Source organism: Hyperolius riggenbachi, chromosome 12 (genome assembly GCF_040937935.1).
Source record: "Hyperolius riggenbachi isolate aHypRig1 chromosome 12, aHypRig1.pri, whole genome shotgun sequence".
In the NCBI taxonomy this organism is placed as follows: Eukaryota; Metazoa; Chordata; class Amphibia; order Anura; family Hyperoliidae; genus Hyperolius; species Hyperolius riggenbachi.
The window spans coordinates 116,083,368-116,101,922 of NC_090657.1; the positions used below are offsets into that span (position 1 = coordinate 116,083,368).

An 18,555-nucleotide genomic window follows, 5' to 3' on the forward strand; every position below is an offset into this window, starting at 1 on the left:
ATCCCACTACTGTCATATAATGCAAAACCCCTGCTTTGGGACCACAGAACAGCCGGGCAGATGATGGGAAAAATCTGGTTCCAAACGTGGGGTTTGCATACCTCCCAACATTTGAAGCCAGGAAAGAGGGACACTTAAACCCGCCCCTGCCGCACCTTTAGCCACACCCCAATTTTACCTGCCGCGTGCACCCACCTTCTTCCCCTATACAGTTCCCTGGGGTATAGTGGCCCACCTCTGTTTATAACTAGTGGTAGGTTTAAAGGTTTACCTCAAAAACTAATTTTAAAACTTCCTAGATTCCTGTCACCAGATTGGCTTAAACAAATGACATCAAAATGACCAGGTCTGCCCATATAAAGCTGAATTTACAGCCTAGCACCTCGGTCCACATGCACTATTGCTCAGCAGATTCAATCGTAATTCGAGCCCAATCGTAATTATGATGCAATTCTGGCCTAAATATATTGTCATTTTGGATTGGACAGGATGGACACAGTGGTATGTACCGGAGGGACCTAGAGCTAGTAAAGGGCCCTGCAGGTGTCCCCCCCCTGCCAATACTGCTCTCCTTGATGATTGCAGAGTATTAGCACAGTGCACCAATCCGACACACATCTGTCTGGCCGGTGCGCTCCTTCCTGTGTGCTTCTGTCATCCATACAGTGCCTGCTCTCTGTGACCCAGCAGCATGTAAGACCCATACTCTGTGACCGAGCAGCATGTTTAAAGGGAACCAGAGACGAACGTATGTTGAAAATGTAAAAAAGATGTTATACATACCTGAGGCTTCCTCCAGCCCCATAAGCTTGGATCGCTCCCACACCGCCGTCCTCCGCTGCCTATATCGCCGGTACCGGGTCCTGTCACTTCCGCCGGATGCGTCCAGTCTTCCGCAAGTACAGGGGCTCTCTTCAGCTTTGTACACATGTGCCTGCGCATTACGGAGGGAGCGCACTGCTCTTCCATCGACTGGCTCGACTGGTGGAAATTACGGGACCCGGTACCTGTGGACAGAGGCAGTGGAGAAAGGCGGCGTGGGAGCGATCCAGGCTTATGGGGCTGGAGGAAGCCCAAGGTATGTATAAATGTTATTTTTTAATCTCTGGTTCTTTAAACTTGCGTAGCACCTCTGGGTCACACAGTACAGGCATCGGGAGATTACAGAGGCACGCAGGAAGGAGCCCCGGCTGGACAGGTGAGTGTCGGAGCACTGCACTGTGCGAATACTCTGCAGGGGCCCCGGGGAGAGCAGCATTAGCAAGGGGGACGCCTTGGGGAGCGGCGTTGCTATTGATTTTTAATGCTTCCATGCTACAATCCATAAAAAAAAAAAAAAAAAAAATGTGCCGTGAGTGGCAGTCATAGATCCCTCTCTGATCAGATGTCGATCAGAGAGGGATCAATCTTTTGGACATGTTGGGAGAAAGTCTGCTGGTGTATAGCAAGCGCTAGGTGGGTGCTGGCTCTCTGACAGTGAGGACTCTGTTTGCTGTAATGGAGTAATGTTCACAGAAGAGTATATATTACTGCAGCATTTGTTTTTGGTGTGGGTGGAATAAGGATGGATAACACTGCTGTGAGTGCTGAGCCTGTCTGTGTGCCCAGCGTCTCCCCTTGCCTTACCTCATAGCAGGGTGCCTGCAGCCAGTGTCCCTCCCCTCCTCCAGTGATTGTGCAGAGTGTAGATGAGGAGAAAAGGTCAGAAGACACAGCTGCTTATGTGTCAGCCCGGGCAGTGGACAGCGAGGGAAGTAGCTGCAAGTGTCAGAAGTTGAGGCAGCGAGGTGAGGTCGTCTGTAGATCAGAGCAGTCACCGCGGGGCTTTGTAAGTGACGTAATTACTCTGTATAGGAAGCAAGTCCCGCGGTGACTGCTCTGTTCTTCTCCGTAATAATCACTCAGCAGCTCTCCATCCTGACTTCTCAGCTCGGGACTCAGGCAGGCTATAGCGGGAGGGGGGATCAAGCCTTCCAAACCGTGACCATCCCGACGAAAACGGGACGGTTGCGGAGTATGGGATTGTATAAACAATGGCACCGCCGCTGCCCGTGTGAACCAGCTCTAAGTATAATATAGTGCTCATGTCCTCCATACCACATTACAGAGTAAATGGTCATGTCAATGATTATCCTCAGAGGAGCTCACAATCCTACCATAGTCACAGTATAAGTATAAGTATTATACAGTATAAGTCATCTACTTATTTACCTACTAAATTATTATGTATTCATATAGCACTGACCTCTTCTGCAGCACATTAGAGTACACAGTCATGTCACTGACTGTCCTCAGAGGAGATAACAATCTAATCCCTACTACAGTCAGTCTAATATCCTACCATATTATTATTATGTATTTATATACCACTGACATCTCCTGCAGCACTGTACAGAGTACATAGTCATGTCACTGACTGTCCTCAGAGGAGCTCACAATCGAATCCCTACCACAGTCAGTCTAATATCCTACCATATTATTATTATGTATTTATATAGCACTGACATCTCCTGCAGCACTTTACAGAGTACATAGGCATGCCACTGACTGTACTCAGAGGAGATCACAATCCAATCTTGCCATAGTCATAGCATGTCCTTTATTATGTATTTATTTAGTAGTGACATATTCTGCAGCGCTGCCTGCACAGAGTACATAGTAATGTCACTGACTGTCTCCAGAGGAGCTTACAATCTAATCCCTACCACAGTCAGTCTAATGTCCTACCATATTATTAGTATGTATTTATATAGCACTGACATCTACAGCACTTTACAGAGTACATAGTCATGTCACTGACTGTCCTCAGAGGACTCACAATCTAATCCTACCATAGCCATAGTCTAAAGTCCTATCATATTATTATTATTATTATGTATTCGTATACATTACAACACAATAACATTTCTATAGCGCTTTTCTCCCATAGGACTCAAAGCGCTTAGGCTCTCTCAGATTCAGTATAGCACTGACATCTGCTGCAGCACTATATGCCTAGCCTCACCTGACAAATGACCTAATGACCTAACCACCTTTTTTTTTTTTTTTTTGCAAATTCCTAACCCTGACCTGATATACTGATCTATCAGTATCCCTAACCTCCCCATCCAATAACATTATCCTAACCCTGCCGATGTCATGGGGCAGCTGGTGATAGTGGGCCTAGGGCGGTAAAAAATACAAATCCGGCCCTGTGTGTCCATCTCTCCTCCCCTTAGATTGTAAGCCTTTGGCAGAGTCCTCCCTTCCCTAGTGTATTCTACATGATTGTGTGCTCCTTTCCTATGATCACCTCTTACATGGCCTACCTAGCCAGCGCAAAATCGCATGATCATGTATCTTGTAACCAGTTTGCCTTGTATAGCTTTATCCCATGTTGTAACAGTGTTACCTCTGTCATTCTTTGTGTCGTATGTACAGTATTTATTGTTCAACACAGCGTAATATGTTGCCGCTTTATAAATACAATAAATAATGTTTGTTTCTCACAGCATGTGGCAGCTGGGGGTTGATTATTTGGATCATTGTCCAGAGATGGGCCGAGTTTACCTTGAACTTCTCATGGAGAGGATCCCTCTGACTACTGAAAAGAAAGCACTTAAAGCATTGAGAATTTGTGAGCAGAGGCAAATGACCGAGCAAGGTATGTTGGGACAAATGCAAAAATTTTGGCAGTGCAAAACCTCACTTTACTGAATGTTATTTTTTACATTTAAAACAAACTATTCCAATAACTTGTCAAACTTTTAAGTGCTTAAATGTAATTTAAATGGTTAAAGGTTATCAGCACATTTTTAAAGAACACAAATTCTACATGATCAGATCAGTATTTGATTCATGTTTGCTTTTATTAGTTTTATGTCTGTGATCTCTTACCTAGGAAGGCTCTGTGAGTCGAGGCATACACCAGGAGACTTTTTAGTAGAGTGGCTGGTCTATTCATTAAAAAGCAATGCTACCATAAATGCTCAGTGAATACATTCATGCAGTAAATGTGCTATATGATATTAACTAGATGGTACAGAACTCTGGATATACTACCGTATATAACATTTTTCCTACTTGCCTCTAACACTTGCTGGAGGTGCCATCATGATATTGGAACATTTGACCACATTTGGTGGACTTACCCCAGAATCAAATCATTTTGGAAGATCCATTAATACGTGAAAAGTATTTCTGAACTATCCATTCCCTTTTGTAAAGTACACCAGGGGTCAGGAACCTTTTTGGCTGAGAGAGCCATAAACGCCACATATTTTAAAATGTAATTCCGTGTGAGCCGTACAATGTTTCAAACTGGGACAGTAGGGCTCATGTCCCTGTATTGTGATGTGTATACAGTTGATCCGCCAGGCAGCAGAAGTGTCAGACACGTCTTCAGCTTCTCTTGATATCAGCAATTTCCCTGAGAGGCGGACATGAGAAATACAGACTAACGGCTTGTACAATTAGCTAGCTGACTTGGGGGTTGATTCACTTTGTAGGAAGAGATCCCCACACTTTGGCCCAATAAGCTGTCTGTCAAGTGACAGGCAGCCTACTGGGCCAATCAAAGTGCGAGGATCTCTGTCTACAAAGTCACTGGACCTGACAGGGTCCAGAGTGGGACAAATAGAGCAGCTGTTCGTTTTGGGGTAGCGCGAGTAAGTTAGTAGTGCATGCTACAGCAGTAGCATGCACTACTTTGTAAATGTTACAAAGCTGCGCTGCTTGAGTGAATCGACCCCTACTGATTTGTCTGTGAGACAGTTGTAGCCATCAAGAGCCACATCTGGCTCCCGAGCCATAGCTTCCATACCCCTGTTCTACACTTGAACTCCCTGTCAATTAAAGTTTATTAGTATTCCCTTCTAATTAATTTAATCAATGCAGCCAGCTCTTATTCCTAGGTAGTGGATAGCACAGCCCCCCCCCCCCCCTAAATTAATAGATTGGGACAGAAAAGTCAACTTTATCTACAAAATTGAAGAAATTAGACTTTCCAAAATTGATAAGACCAACGATTCCAAACTTAGTCCACTTGGGCAGACTTTCAAAGTACACAGTAATATACTGCTCTTCTGGAGCATGACTGAATTTTAGCTTATTGCACAAAGCTTGCACAATTCCAAAGCTTTCTTTTTTTTTCTTTTGGAAAGGGTACTTCTGATTTTGCCGATTCCCTAATGGACATGTCTAGTCTCACAACCCTTAGGACACTGGCACAATCAGACTATCATTGCTTTTTATTTTCAATTCCATCTTTATACTTTTTGCACTGTTTAATATGGTTCACATGTTTCATCTGATATACAGTGGGATGCGAAAGTTTAGGCAACCTTGTTAATCATGATTTTCCTGTATAAATCGTTATTACGATAAAAAATGTCAGTTAAATATATCATATAGGACACAGTGATATTTGAGAAATGAAATGAAGTTTATTTGATTTACAGAAAGTGCGCAATAATTGTTTAAATAAAATTGGCCAGGTGCATAAATTTGGGCACTGTTGTCATTTTATTGATTCCAAAGCCATTCGAACCAATTATTAGAACTCAAATTGGCTTGGTAAGCTCAGTGACCCCTGACCTACATACACAGGTGAATCCAATTATGAGAGAGTATTTAAGGGGGTCTCTTTTAATTTTCTCTGAAGAGTAGCAACATGGGGCATACGACTCTCAAATGACCTGAAGACAAAGATTGCTCACCATCATGGTTTAGTGGAAAGATACAAAAAGCTGTCTCAGAGATTTCAGCTGTCTGTTTCCACAGTTAGGAACATATTGAGGAAATGGAAGACCACAGGCTCAGTTCAAGTTAAAGGGAACCTTAACTGAACGGGGGGTAAAGAGTTTCACTTACCTGGGGCTATTGCCAGCTCCCTGCAGCAGTCCTGTGCCCTCGGAGCCGCTTTGGAATCCTTCGGTCCCCCGCTGTCACTTAGTTTTGTTTTTGGCGACTCACCAGTCGGCTGGCCGCCATGCGTATTATTGGATGCATTCCCTACTGCAATTAGCGCTGTTGCGGAGCGCAACGCGTACAAAAATACGCGTTGCCGCATATCTACGTGTGCGGAATGCTCCGCAACAGCGATAATTACAGTAGGGAATGCGTCCAATAATACGCATGGCGGCCGGCCGACTGGTGAGTCGCCAAAAACGAAACTAAGTGACAGCGGGGGACCGGAGGATTCCAGAGCGGCTCCGAGGGCACAGGACTGCTGCAGGGGGCTGGTTATAGCCCCAGGTAAGTGAAACTCTTTAACCCCCGTTCAGTTAAGGTTCCCTTTAAGGCTTGAAGTGGCAGACCAAGAAAAATCTTGGATAAGCAGAACCGACGAATGGTGTAAACAGTCAGCCAACCCACGGACCAGCACCAAAGACCTACAACATCATCTTGCTGTAGATGGAGTCACTGTGCATCATTCAACCATTCGGCACACTTTACACAAGGAGATGTATGCGAGAGTGATGCATAGGAAGCCTTTTCTCCGCCCACAGCACACACTCGCTTGAGGTATGCTGAGTCACTTGAGGTATGCTGAAGCACATTTGGACAAGCCAGCTTCATTTTTGGAATAAGGTGCTGTGGACTGATGAAACTAAAATTGAGTTATTTGGGCATAACAAAGGTCGTTTTTCTTGGAATACTGTGTTTTTCCTCCAAGCATAACACATGCTACCTACAGTAAAATATGGTGGTAGTTCCATCATGCTGTGGGGCTATGTGGCCAGTGCAGGGACTGGGAATCTTGTCAAAGTTGAGGGATGCATGGATTCCACTCAGTATCAGCAGATTCTGGAGACCAATGTCCAGGAATCCGTGTCAAAACTGAAGCTGTGCTGGGGCTGGATCTTTCAACAAGACAATGACCCTAAACACTGCTCAAAATCCACTAAGGCATTCATGCAGAGGAACATGTACAACGTTCTGAAATGGCCATCTCAGTCCCAAGACCTGAATATATTCGAAAATCTGTGGTGTGAGTTAGAGAGCTGCCCGCACTCTGAAGCCATCAAACCTGAATGAACTAGAGCTGTTTCGTAAAGAGGAATGGTCCAAAATACCAGCAACCAGGATCCAGACTCTGGGCTGGTGCACACCAGAGCGGTTTATGAGCGTTTTTAAAAACGCTTAAGGGTAGAAAACCGCTTGGCTAATGTAGTTCAATGGGCTGGTGCACACCAGAGCGGTTCTTTTTTTTCCATAAACGCAAACTCGGGGGCTGCAGCATTTTTGAGATTTGAGGCGTTTCTGCCTCAATGTTAAAGTATAGGAAAGTGGAAAACCTCTCTGAAAAACACTAGATCAGAGCGGTTTTCCAAGCGTTTTTGTTACAGTAGCTGTTCAGTAACAGCTTTACTGTAACAATATATGAAATCTGCTACACAAAAAAGCGCCAAAAAACGCTAGGCATGTTTAGAAAACCTCTCTAAACATGCCTAGAATCGCTCTGAAAATCTGCTTCAAAACCCTTTAGCGTTTTGCGGATCTGCTAGAGGATTTTGGTGTGCACTGGCCCTTACATTGGAGCCTACAGGAAGCCTTTAGAGGCTGTAATTTCTGCAAAAGGAGGATCTACTAAATATTGATTTCATTTAATTTTTGTGGTGCCCAAATTTATGCACCTGCCTAATTTTGTTTAACCACTTCAGCCTACAGTGTCGAAAATCGTATGCATCCGAGCAACGGTCACCTCCCATTCATTCGCCAATAACTTTATCGCTACTTATCACAATTTAATTGATCTATGTCTTGTTTTTTTCCGACACTAACTAGGCTTTCTTTGGGTAGTACATTTTGCTAAGAATTATTTTTTTTCTAAATCCATTTTAACAGGAAGATTAAGAAAGAAATGTAAAAAATTCATCATTTCTCAGTTTTTGGCTATTATAGTTTAAAATAAATACATGCTCCCATGATTAAAACTCATGTATTTTATTTGCCCGTTTGTCCCGGTTATTACACTGTTTAAATTATGTCCCTATCACAATTTATGGCGCCAATATTTTATTTAGAAATAAAGGTACAGCTTATAATTTAAAAAAATATAATAAGATACTCTCTTGACATGTATATTTAAAAAGTTCAGACCCTTAGGTAACTATTTGTTGTTTTTTTAATTGTAATTTTTTTTTTTTTTTGTAAATAAATGTATTTGAGTAATTTTTGGTGTGGGAGGGAAACAGATAATTTTAAATGTAAAATAATGTAATACTTTAATAAAAAAATGTATGTGGAGATACACGACGAGGGATTCGAACGCCAATGGTGAGCATAGGTGCCCCCCAGTATAGTGTGGGCACTATACTGCCCCCCATCGGTGTGGGCAAGAGACATGGTGAGTAACAGTGGCGGTCACTTGGTATCAATGCAAAGAGAGAGGAATGAAGGGAGGGATGGATGGAAAGATACAGAAGGAGATGTGGGGGGGGGGGGATGGGGAAAGCGCTCAGAGGTGGGGATCGGTGAGGGGGGGGGGGGGCTTCTACACTGGGCTTCCTGTAGTTAGCTAACCTATACTGGATTGCTGCGAACTAACTAAACTATTCTGGGAGCACAGCGTGCACTAGAAAACTTCCTGAGTGGCATGACATGCATACTGTCGGACATACCACTTTCAGCTTATTTTTCTTGCTCAACAGTGTCGAGCATACCACCCAGGAGGTTAAAAACCGCTAAATTAGAAAAAGATTGAGGTGGCTTACCTCAATGACGACAAATTTTTATATGTAGTAAACAAATTTTGTTAATAGGCAACTCGTTTCATGGGTCCCTGCCCAGCATACATATAAACTGGCCGCTGGGAGACTTGGACGCAGGATACAGCAGGTATATGGCTTATCCTGATGCTGCACAAGTTCCCGGCGGCATATATACTATACTGGGGGGCACCTATCTGCCCTATACTGGGGGGCACCTATCTGCCCTATACTGGGGGGCACCTATCTGCCCTATACTGGGGGGCACCTATCTGCCCTATACTGGGGGGCACCTATCTGCCCTATACTGGGGGGCACCTATCTGCCCTATACTGGGGGGCACCTATCTGCCCTATACTGGGGGGCACCTATCTGCCCTATACTGGGGGGCACCTAACCAGCCGATCCTGGGGGGCACCTAACCAGCCGATCCTGGGGGGCACTTAACCAGCCGATCCTGGGGGACACCTGCAGCTACCTAGCCTATCCCAGAGGTCACTGCACCTATCTAGCATATCCATTGGGACACCTGCATTTATGGAGCCTATCCTGGGAGATACCTGTACCTACCTAGCCTATACTAGGGGACACCTGTATAGTGATTTGCACAGTTGGACTCTGTGTATATGTTACGGCCAGAACCCGAAGTCTGGCCACTTCGGGTTCTGGCCGGTCAGAACGAGAAGTGGCCGCCTCATGCGGCCAGTATACAAAACGAACATCAACTGCGGACTTTGGCCGGCCAGAACGCGTTGTGACTAAATGTGGCCGGCCAAGTCCCGAAGCTCACCTCTCCCCGTTGCTGCTCTCCCCACCGCCGCAAGTGTCCCGCTGTCCCCGCTCAGCTCTCTGCAATGCCACAAGTCCGCGCTCTCCCCGCTGTGTCCCTGCTGCTGCCGACGACCTCCCCGTAGTCCTCCTCACCCCTCCTGCATGGACCCGGGGCTGCCTTGCACGCTGCTGCTGGTATTTCGTCGGCGCACCGGCTGCATAGTGCTCTGCTCTCTGGCTGCAGGGACCCCGGGGCTGGCCTGTATGCTGTCAGCTGCAGCGGATTCCACCGTCGTCTTCCTTTTCCAACTTTCCCCCGCAGCCTCCTGTCTATTTGTCTTAAAGTGACTCTGAACTCTTGCACAGGGTAGAAGGAAAAAAAAGAAAAGCACCCTGTATATATTTAGAGTTTACACTGTCTAATCCCCCCTCCTAATCACAATTCCTCCTGTCACTAATCACAAGTTGTAATTTGATCCCTCAGCTGTGTCAGTCGCAACAGAGCAGCTAATTTGTAAACACAGGATTTTAACAATCCTTCTGCTTCCAAGAAAACATGATGTAGACACACTGCAGATTTAATTGCAGGATTTGTATCAGCTGTAACAAAGAAATATTTTTCTTTAAAGGTTATTATGCTGTTGTGTATCTTTCAGAGCAGAGAGGAAGTTTCTGAGTGCTGGACAGGACCTGGGATGTTGTGGGATTTTTTACATTTTGGACTTGGGCCAGTTGACTTTGGTCATTTTGCAAACTGGCCGGCCAATGTCAGAAATTCCCAGCATTTTGGACTTTGGCCAACGTCAAATCGGCCAGTTCTAGAAATGGCCGGCCACTTCCCACTTTGGCCAATTTCTGGTTTTTGCCATAACATATACACAAATTGTTAGCTTAGCAAGCTGCTTGCTTCAGTGTTTGGCTACTGCTAGAACACTGAGAAGTGTGGCAAGTGCAGTGAACTTTGTGCATTTTGCACTAGCATATTCAGTTTTTGTTTACTTATCCGACTGGGCTCACTAATATGCGGGTCTTGTGCCAACTACTAATTTGAAGGGATTGTAAAAGTTTAACCAGCCAGCTTATTGTCATTATACAGACGTCAACTGCTGCGGTAATGTAATATACACATACGTTGCGTTTGTGGTCATTTGTGATGTATGCATGTCAGTCGCGGTGCATATGTGTGGGGGTGAGCCCTGTCACTCCTGAGATGTTTTAAATGTTTGTGCATTTAATGTCTATCATTAAAGGATGTCCACAATAAAGTTGTGTTGAAAGTATGAGGTCTGGAGTAGCTTTTTTTTTTCTCTCTACTTACATATTCTAACTTTAAAGTGAACCTCCGGACTAAAAATCGACTCAGCAGCACTGGAAAGGCTTGGTGTTTCTGTAACAGTTTCACAGCATCAGAACTTTGTTTCTCTAATACAAGCCTCATTTTTAGCTGCACAGAAGAAAACTGCCCGGGCTTTTTTCCCCTGATGCTGTGCAAAGCATGATGGGATTTCTGATGTTGTTCTCTTTCTGCTGTTTTGGTGCAATGTTTTTTTTTTACATTTTGAATTTGACATTTGAAGCCTAGTGTGTGCAGCTGGGAGGGGTGATCAGGACACAGGGCAGTTGGAACTGTGTCTTATGCTCCTTGTCACCTCCTTTCAACCAAAAAGATGGCTGCCCCCATGACAAAGATGGCAGCCCCCATGAATCACAAACATTTGCCTGTTCTTTTTAAACAGGGTGGGTAAGAGATTATATTACCTATCTATTCTAATTAACATAACTAATGTAACTTAATGACAGAATGTTTGTTTAGGCTGGAGTTCCTCTTTAAGCAATCAGCATGAGGAGGTTGGAGTAAGTTCATTATTTACGCCTCTGGGGAAGATCAGTTTGAATTATGGTGCTGAAACACTTATACACATTTTTGAGTTTGAAAAACAATGCCAGATGCTTACCTCGGTAGGTGGAAACTCCAGAGGCTTCCCACAACCTCCTCCATAGACTCCCTATGACTTCCTCCAGACCGCCGTCACTACTCAGGAACCCTCTGAAAGTTTGCGGCTGCACTGCTGCCTGTGAATGAGCATGGCTGCACTGCACAGGGACACAGAGCTGCTCAAGCACAGCGGGAAAAGTCATGCACCAGTGACTCCGTGGTACTGCGCAGGAGCGAGCCATCTTGTGCTCGTTCACAAATGCATGGATTCGGAGGGTCCTTGTGGCTATTTTATACTGAGATTAATATCTGCCTTTGACACTTCTTTCCCCACTACAGGTACAGTTTAAGCCTCGTTATGGTAGACCAAAAGTGTTAGTTTGTAAAAAGTAAATCTGATACTTTATTTTTCCTTGTTGAAAAGGGAGATTAGGAGAGAGCCAATTACAGTGATCAGGAAATGCAAAATGAAGAAAAGGCACTGGTCCTTAAAGGGGCCAGAGCCTTCAGTCCTAAATAAGTTAAAACATGCTTTTCTGCACAGACAAGCCTAAAGAAAACATTTGTTCAGTTTAATCTGTAGTTCATTATAATTAGCGGTGTGAAGACTAAAAACACAGTTTGATAGTGTGTTTTTTTTGTTTCATTACATCTAGTCGAAGTAACACAACTGTTTTAAAAATTTTTATATCATGTAGAAGTTACAGTGGAAGTGAAAACAGTTAGAATTCCCCTTTTTCCAGGTGAATAGCAGATGTAAGAATGTATTTTTCATTATTTAACTGACATTAGCTCAATTTTTTTTTTTTTTACGTTTGTAGTACGCAGTATATGTAAGACAATGGCAATGCAAGCTTTACGTAACAATCGCCTGGGATCAGCTTTGTCATGGAGTATTCGAGCAAAGGATGCAGCATTTGCAACTCTGATATCAGACCGGTAAGAACAGTAGAAGCCAACCATTTTAGTGTGATACAACAGCTATTTCTAGTCTCTACAGAAATCAGTGTACATATATTCACATTTTTTCTTTGCTGTAAATACTGTCATAGACGATTGTTGTGATAGAGTATTGTACCTTGTAAATGGTATCATCTTGATTCAAAGCTTCTTGTTTAGACAATTGTTGATTCATTCTTAAATGCACAACGCAATCTGTGGACCGCAAACGCCGACCTGCTACATTTTTACACAGCTGCACATCAAACAACGGACTGCAAACATGAATTGGACTCCATGGAAGCCAAACCCACTAAGCTCCCCCCCGCACAAAAAAATACAAACTTGTCCCATGGAAATTCAGGACCGCTGCCCCCACTCATCCCAGAGACCAGGAAGAGTGAGGCTTCCTGTTGATTTGCAAAAGAACCAATAGGAATGCTCCTGCAATAGAGAAAAGTCTTATTGGTTCATATGGACCAATGATGATCCTCCCTGTTGCTAGGTAGGATTCACTTTTTTTCTTTACAAAGCCCCATGCTTTCTGGTCTCTGGGACAAGCAGCCGACAAGCGGAGACAGCGCAGGCAGCAAGAAAAGCATTGGGCGTACCTGAGTATAGGTGGCGATGCAAAGGCTGCGGCCAGTGTGAACAATGCCAGTGCATCCAATTGCATCCTGAGCGGACACGCTTACCGCGCCGTTAACACATATGCTGTTTTTCCAGCGTACTGTGAACTGACCTAACACAAAGCAGACTTTGTGCATCTCCACACTACCTAGCTGGGGAGGTGGGACTGTCCTAATCAGAAACTTAGCATTTGGGTCTTATGGCCCATACTCACGGGCAGCAAAAGTGGCCTGTCGCCAGCACACGTGAGCGTGCGGGCGACAGGCCGGCGACAGCTCCTCGCCAGGTCCCTCCGCGTACACACACGGAAGAGGGACCAGCGGCTCGACAGGAGCGGTCGCCGACGTTCCTCCTCCCCCCGCCGGAAGCTCTGCATACCTCAATGGAGGTTGCTGTCGCTAGTCCGCGTACTCATGCGGACTAACGACAGCTGCGGCGGAGTTGCGGCGGCGACTGTCGCCAGGCGATTGAACATTTCAATCGCCTGGCGACATCAGCGACTGGCGACAGTTCAGGTTGCGTGCCCGTTCAACGATCCATACTCATGGGCAACCTGTCGCCGCAACACGCGCGCGCCGCGTGTTGCGGCAACATTTGTAGCCCGTGAGTATGGGCCATAACGGAGAGGAGGGAACGTGCAGAAACCGGTAGTGGTAGATGTTAGGAGATGCAATGCAATGCTTTGACCAGTAGGGCCATCACAACATGATCCTCCTTTTGCCATCCTGAACAGTGCTGTGAAAGGTATTGCATTACAGAAAATAAGCTAGGAATGCTGTAGATGTGATAAACTTGGATTGTGCAAAAGCCTTTTGCTTGCATCATCAACTTCTGTGCTAGAATGTTGTAAGGAACAGTATCAGACAGGTAATTTCAGCACCCGCGGTGCGTCGCATTTGAGCGCCACCATAGGACGTAATTTTAATTACGGCTATAGCAGCGCAGACTGAATTGTGATAAAATCACCCTAATTCAGGTGCCCGGCAATAGCCCCACCCTAAATTATATGGCCAAGGGTAGAATTACGTAATCAGTAGGGGAATATATTTGTTATATACCCAGAGATTACCTAGTCTTTAAGCTCCTCCCTGTAGCCAAATAAGCATGTGGCAGAATTATATGTACTCGATGCAAGGCAGGGAGAAAAATCTGTGTGCATGGATAATGAACAGGCTAATGAACAGAAAGCAAAGAGTTGTCGATAGATCATATTCAAAATGGATGACTGTTAGCAGCGAGGTCCCACAGGGATTAGTTCTGGGTTCAGTACTCCTCAATTTGTCAATGACCCAGTAGACTAAATAGTAATTTTGCCATTTTCGCAGATGATACAAAATGATTAACACTAAGGCTCCTTTCACATCAGGAAACGCGTGCAGGAGCTGAGCTCCTGCACGCGTTGAATGGCCTGCACTGTGTCGTCGGAATGTTACGGTGCGACGCTGATTAGCAGGAGTAGTTATAATTTGCCCGACGGGAAAACGCTGGCTCCAAACGATTAAAAGCCCCCAGGTCTGTTGAACCGCAATGCACCAAAATGCAGTGTCTGATGTGAAAGGTAAAATGAAAGTCAATGGACTTTCATTTTGCCTTGGTTAACGCAAAGTATTGACTTTCCGTCAAAACGCAGGAAATGGGCTCTGGTGTGAAAGAGCCCTAAGGAATATAGTGACATATTGCAGAAGTATCTGAATAGAATGACCATATGGGCAAGTAAATGACAGATGAAATTCTATATTGAAAAATGTAAAGTCATGCATCTTAATACAATAACATTTGTAAAGTGCTTTTCCATAGGACTCAAAGCGCAAAAATGTCTCAGATCGATACAGGGTTGCAGGTTTTTCTGTGTTACAGAGGTTATAGTCAGGTGTTCATAAATGCAAGACTAAACGGGTGGCTTTAACGTTTGGACTTAAATGCTTCCAGGGGTGGGGATGTCCTGATTGGGTGTGGCATGGAGTTTAAAAGTGTAGGGGCAGCATGACAAACTGCTTTGCCTCCAAAGGTTTTGAGGTGGACTTGGGGGTGACCAAGTTATTGGATCTTTTTGATCTAGGATTGTGGGGGATGTGGTACAGTTACAACAGATCCTTTAGGTATCCAAGGCCAAGATTGTGCAAGGATTTGAATGTCAATAAGCCAATCTTAAACAGAATTTTCCCTTTTGTCGGTAGCCAGTGAAGTGAGTGAAGAGTTGGCTTTATGTGGCAATGGCAAGTTGGCTTGTCAACAGCCTTGTAGAAGTATTATGTACTAATTGTAGGTGGTCCAGATCTTTGGAAGACCTGTATAGAGAACACTGCATTAGTCCAATTGTGATGTGATGGCATAAACTAGGATTGGAAGATCCACTGGAGGTATGATGTGCTTCATTTTTGCAGTAGTAGTACAGAGGCGCCAACAGGGTAAAAACAATATTTCTTTAAAATGGATAAAATGAAGTAGGTAGCGGTGGACTTACCCCTCCAAAACAGACACAAAAATTGCGCCAGGCTATGTACCAGACCGCATTGGTGATATGCTCCTATTTATTGCCTGAGGAAGTGGGATATACCCGCGAAACGCGTTGCACCTTGTTTGGAGTATGTAAATAAACTGATTTTTGCTTAAAACAGCAATTTTTGTGTCTGTTTTGGAGGGGTAAGTCCACCGCTACCTACTTCATTTTATCCATTTGAAAGAATATTATTTTTACCCTGTTGGCGCCTCTGTACTACTTTTGAAGTTGTTTCCAACCCTGGTGGAGGGGAATTCTTCTTTTTTCCCGATCTACAGAGAGCGACTTCTTAATCCTGAGTGGGGACAGGTCTAATCTCCTCACCTGCCTTCATAGTGGTTACCTGGACGGTAACCCTTGTTTGGGAGTATAACCTACCTATACTTACCTTCCATACCCAATTTACAGTACATACTACACTATACTGGGCTCTCGGCGTCTTCCCTTTCATTTTTGCAGTGTTCCTTAGGTAAAAAAAAGGTATGTTTCACAACAGCTGAGATTTGATTTCTGAAGCTTGATTCCCCATCAGTCAGTACACCCAGGCTGCGCACAAAATCTGAGTCGTTCAGGTCTGAGCTCCCTATTCTTAGTGGCGCTGGTTGAAACGGGAGCTGCTTTGCTTTAGAGCACTGACCTCCGATAACAAGAACCTCAGTTTTGTTAGTATTTAGTTTTAGCATGTTATCATTCATCCACTCCTGAAGCTCAGCTAAGCACGTTTATTTGTGGGATAGGGTCTGTTATGCCAGGTTTTAAAGATATAGATGGGTGTCAATAGCATAGCAATGATATGTCAGGCCTTGGTTTTGGACGATTTTTCTTAGTGGTAGCATGCGTATTGTGAACAGCAAATGGGATCGTATCGCACCCTTGGGTACACCATGTTTTAGTGGTACAGGGTAGGAAAGGAAGGGCCCCAAGGATGCCCTTTGTGTTCTGCCAGCCAGGAAGGAGTTGAACCAATGGAGGACTAAGGCGTCTATGCCACTGTAGCATAGAATGTATACTCTTGTAGCCTGTTAAGCAAGATTTCAAGATCAACTGTGTCAAAAGCCGCTGAGAGATCAAGCAAAATCAGGATGAAACATTGGCCTCTGTCTCTTGCCACGTGCAGATCATTACAGATCTGGGTGAGGGCTGTTTTACAGCTGTGATGTTCTCTGAAGCCAAATTGAAGAGGGGCTTAGATGTTGTTTCTTGAGAACATGGCTTCAAGTTGGAAATGGCCTTTTCAATAACTTTCCCCAGAAAAGGGAGATTGGACACTGAAGTACGCTCTATAAGCAGTAGTAGTGTTAGGCAGTCTTACCCAAGGTGTCCTCACTGAGTAGGTGTTGGCTTGCTGAACAGGAAGAGCCAAGATTCAAACCCTGGTCTCTTTTTGTCAGAGACAGAGCCCTTAAAGGGAAGGTTCAGGGAAACGCTTAAAAAATAAAAATCCATATCCACTTACCTGGGTCTTCCTCCAGCCCGTGGCAGGCAGGAGGTGCCCTCGCCGCCGCTCCAGAGGCTTCCGGTCGTCTTCGGTGGCCGACCCGACCTGGCCAGGCCGGCTGCCAGGTCGGGCTCTTCTGCGCTCCAAGGACGGGCTCTTCTGCGTCCCACGCGGGCGCGCTGACGTCATCGGACGTCCTCCGGGCTTTACTGCGCAGGCGCAGAACTACTGCGCCTGCGCAGTACAGCCCGGAGGACGTCCGATGACGTCAGCGCGCCCGCGTGGGACGCAGAAGAGCCCGTCCTTGGAGCGCAGAAGAGCCCGACCTGGCAGCTGGCCTGGCCAGGTCGGGTCGGCCACCGAAGACGACCGGAAGCCTCTGGAGCGGCGGCGAGGGCACCTCCTGCCTGCCACGGGCTGGAGGAAGCCCCAGGTAAGTGGATATGGATTTTTATTTTTTTAAACGTTTCCCTGAACCTTCCCTTTAACCAGTACACTATCCAGCCACTATAGACAGGTAGTTCTTGTAAGGAACAGTTGACTATTTTGTGGAATGCTGATCTAAATAGCTGAGGGCATTTCAACATAAACTTAGTTGGGCCAGGGTCCAGGTCGCAGGTAGTCTTTTGAAGGTTTAAGAGGATATTTAAAGCGGAATATAACCCTGCATTTCAACTTTGCTCTAAAACATTATTTACAGCATATTATATGCAAAAGGCATTTTTTTTTTTTTACTAGACCAGCATTGGAATGGTTAAACACAGAGGTATTAACCTCCTTGCCGGTTATCCCGAACACAGTTCGGGGTAACCTGCGCAGGAGGATTTCTCAGGCCCCGCTGGGCCGATTTGCATAATTTTTTTTCCTACACGCAGCTAGCACTTTGCTAGCTGCGTGTAGTACGCGATCGCCGCCGATTCGCCGCTACCCGCCGCGCCGAGCCGCCCCCCCCCCCCCCCCCCCGCTCCAGACCCCTGCGCAGCCTGGCCAATCAGTGCCAGGCAGCGCTAAGGGGCGGATCGGGATTCCCTCTGACGTCACGACGTCCATGACGTCGGTGACGTCATCCTGCCCGGTCGCCATGGCGACCGGGGAAGCCCTGCAGGAAATCCCGTTCTCAACGGGATTCCCTGCATACTCTGATCGCCGAAGGCGATCGGAGTGGGTGGGGGGATGCCGCCGCTCAGCGGCTATCATGTAGCGAGCCCTGGGCTCGCTACATGATTTAAAAAAAAAAAAAATTTAAAAAAAGTGCAGCGCTGCCTCCTTGCCGGATTTTTTAGACCGGCAAGGAGGTTAAGTTCCGTGCAGACGTTCAGATAGTTACATTCTATTTAGTTATATGTATATACTTAGAAATGTTACACACTCTTTGGCTGTCCTCCAACTCCTTCTCAGTGAGAGAGATGAGTCACAATAAACACTTAGATACATTTGTGTAAACAAAAAGTATCTAACTCAAGTTCGGATGCGGCTGCAAAAATCTCCAGGGACTTTAAAGCCCTGTGTAACCCTTCCAATGCTGGTCTAGTAAAAAAAAAATGCTGGTTGCATATAATATACTGTAAATAATGTTTTAGAGCAAAGTTGAAATGCAGGGTTATATTCCGCTTTAAGATACATTTTTCAGTAATTACCTTGAAATCAGACA

General features: G+C 45.3%; 1 protein-coding gene across 1 annotated transcript in view; it reads left to right on the forward strand.

The window, feature by feature from the left end:
• The window catches only part of NUP85 (nucleoporin 85), a 203,380-nt gene that overhangs the window by 157,393 nt on the left and 27,432 nt on the right, over positions 1-18,555 (forward strand). The window contains exons 14-15 of the mRNA XM_068261938.1: positions 3,492-3,643; positions 12,219-12,336. Of these exons, the coding sequence (XP_068118039.1) occupies positions 3,492-3,643; positions 12,219-12,336 (270 nt within the window). The remainder of the gene's footprint in view (positions 1-3,491; positions 3,644-12,218; positions 12,337-18,555) is intronic.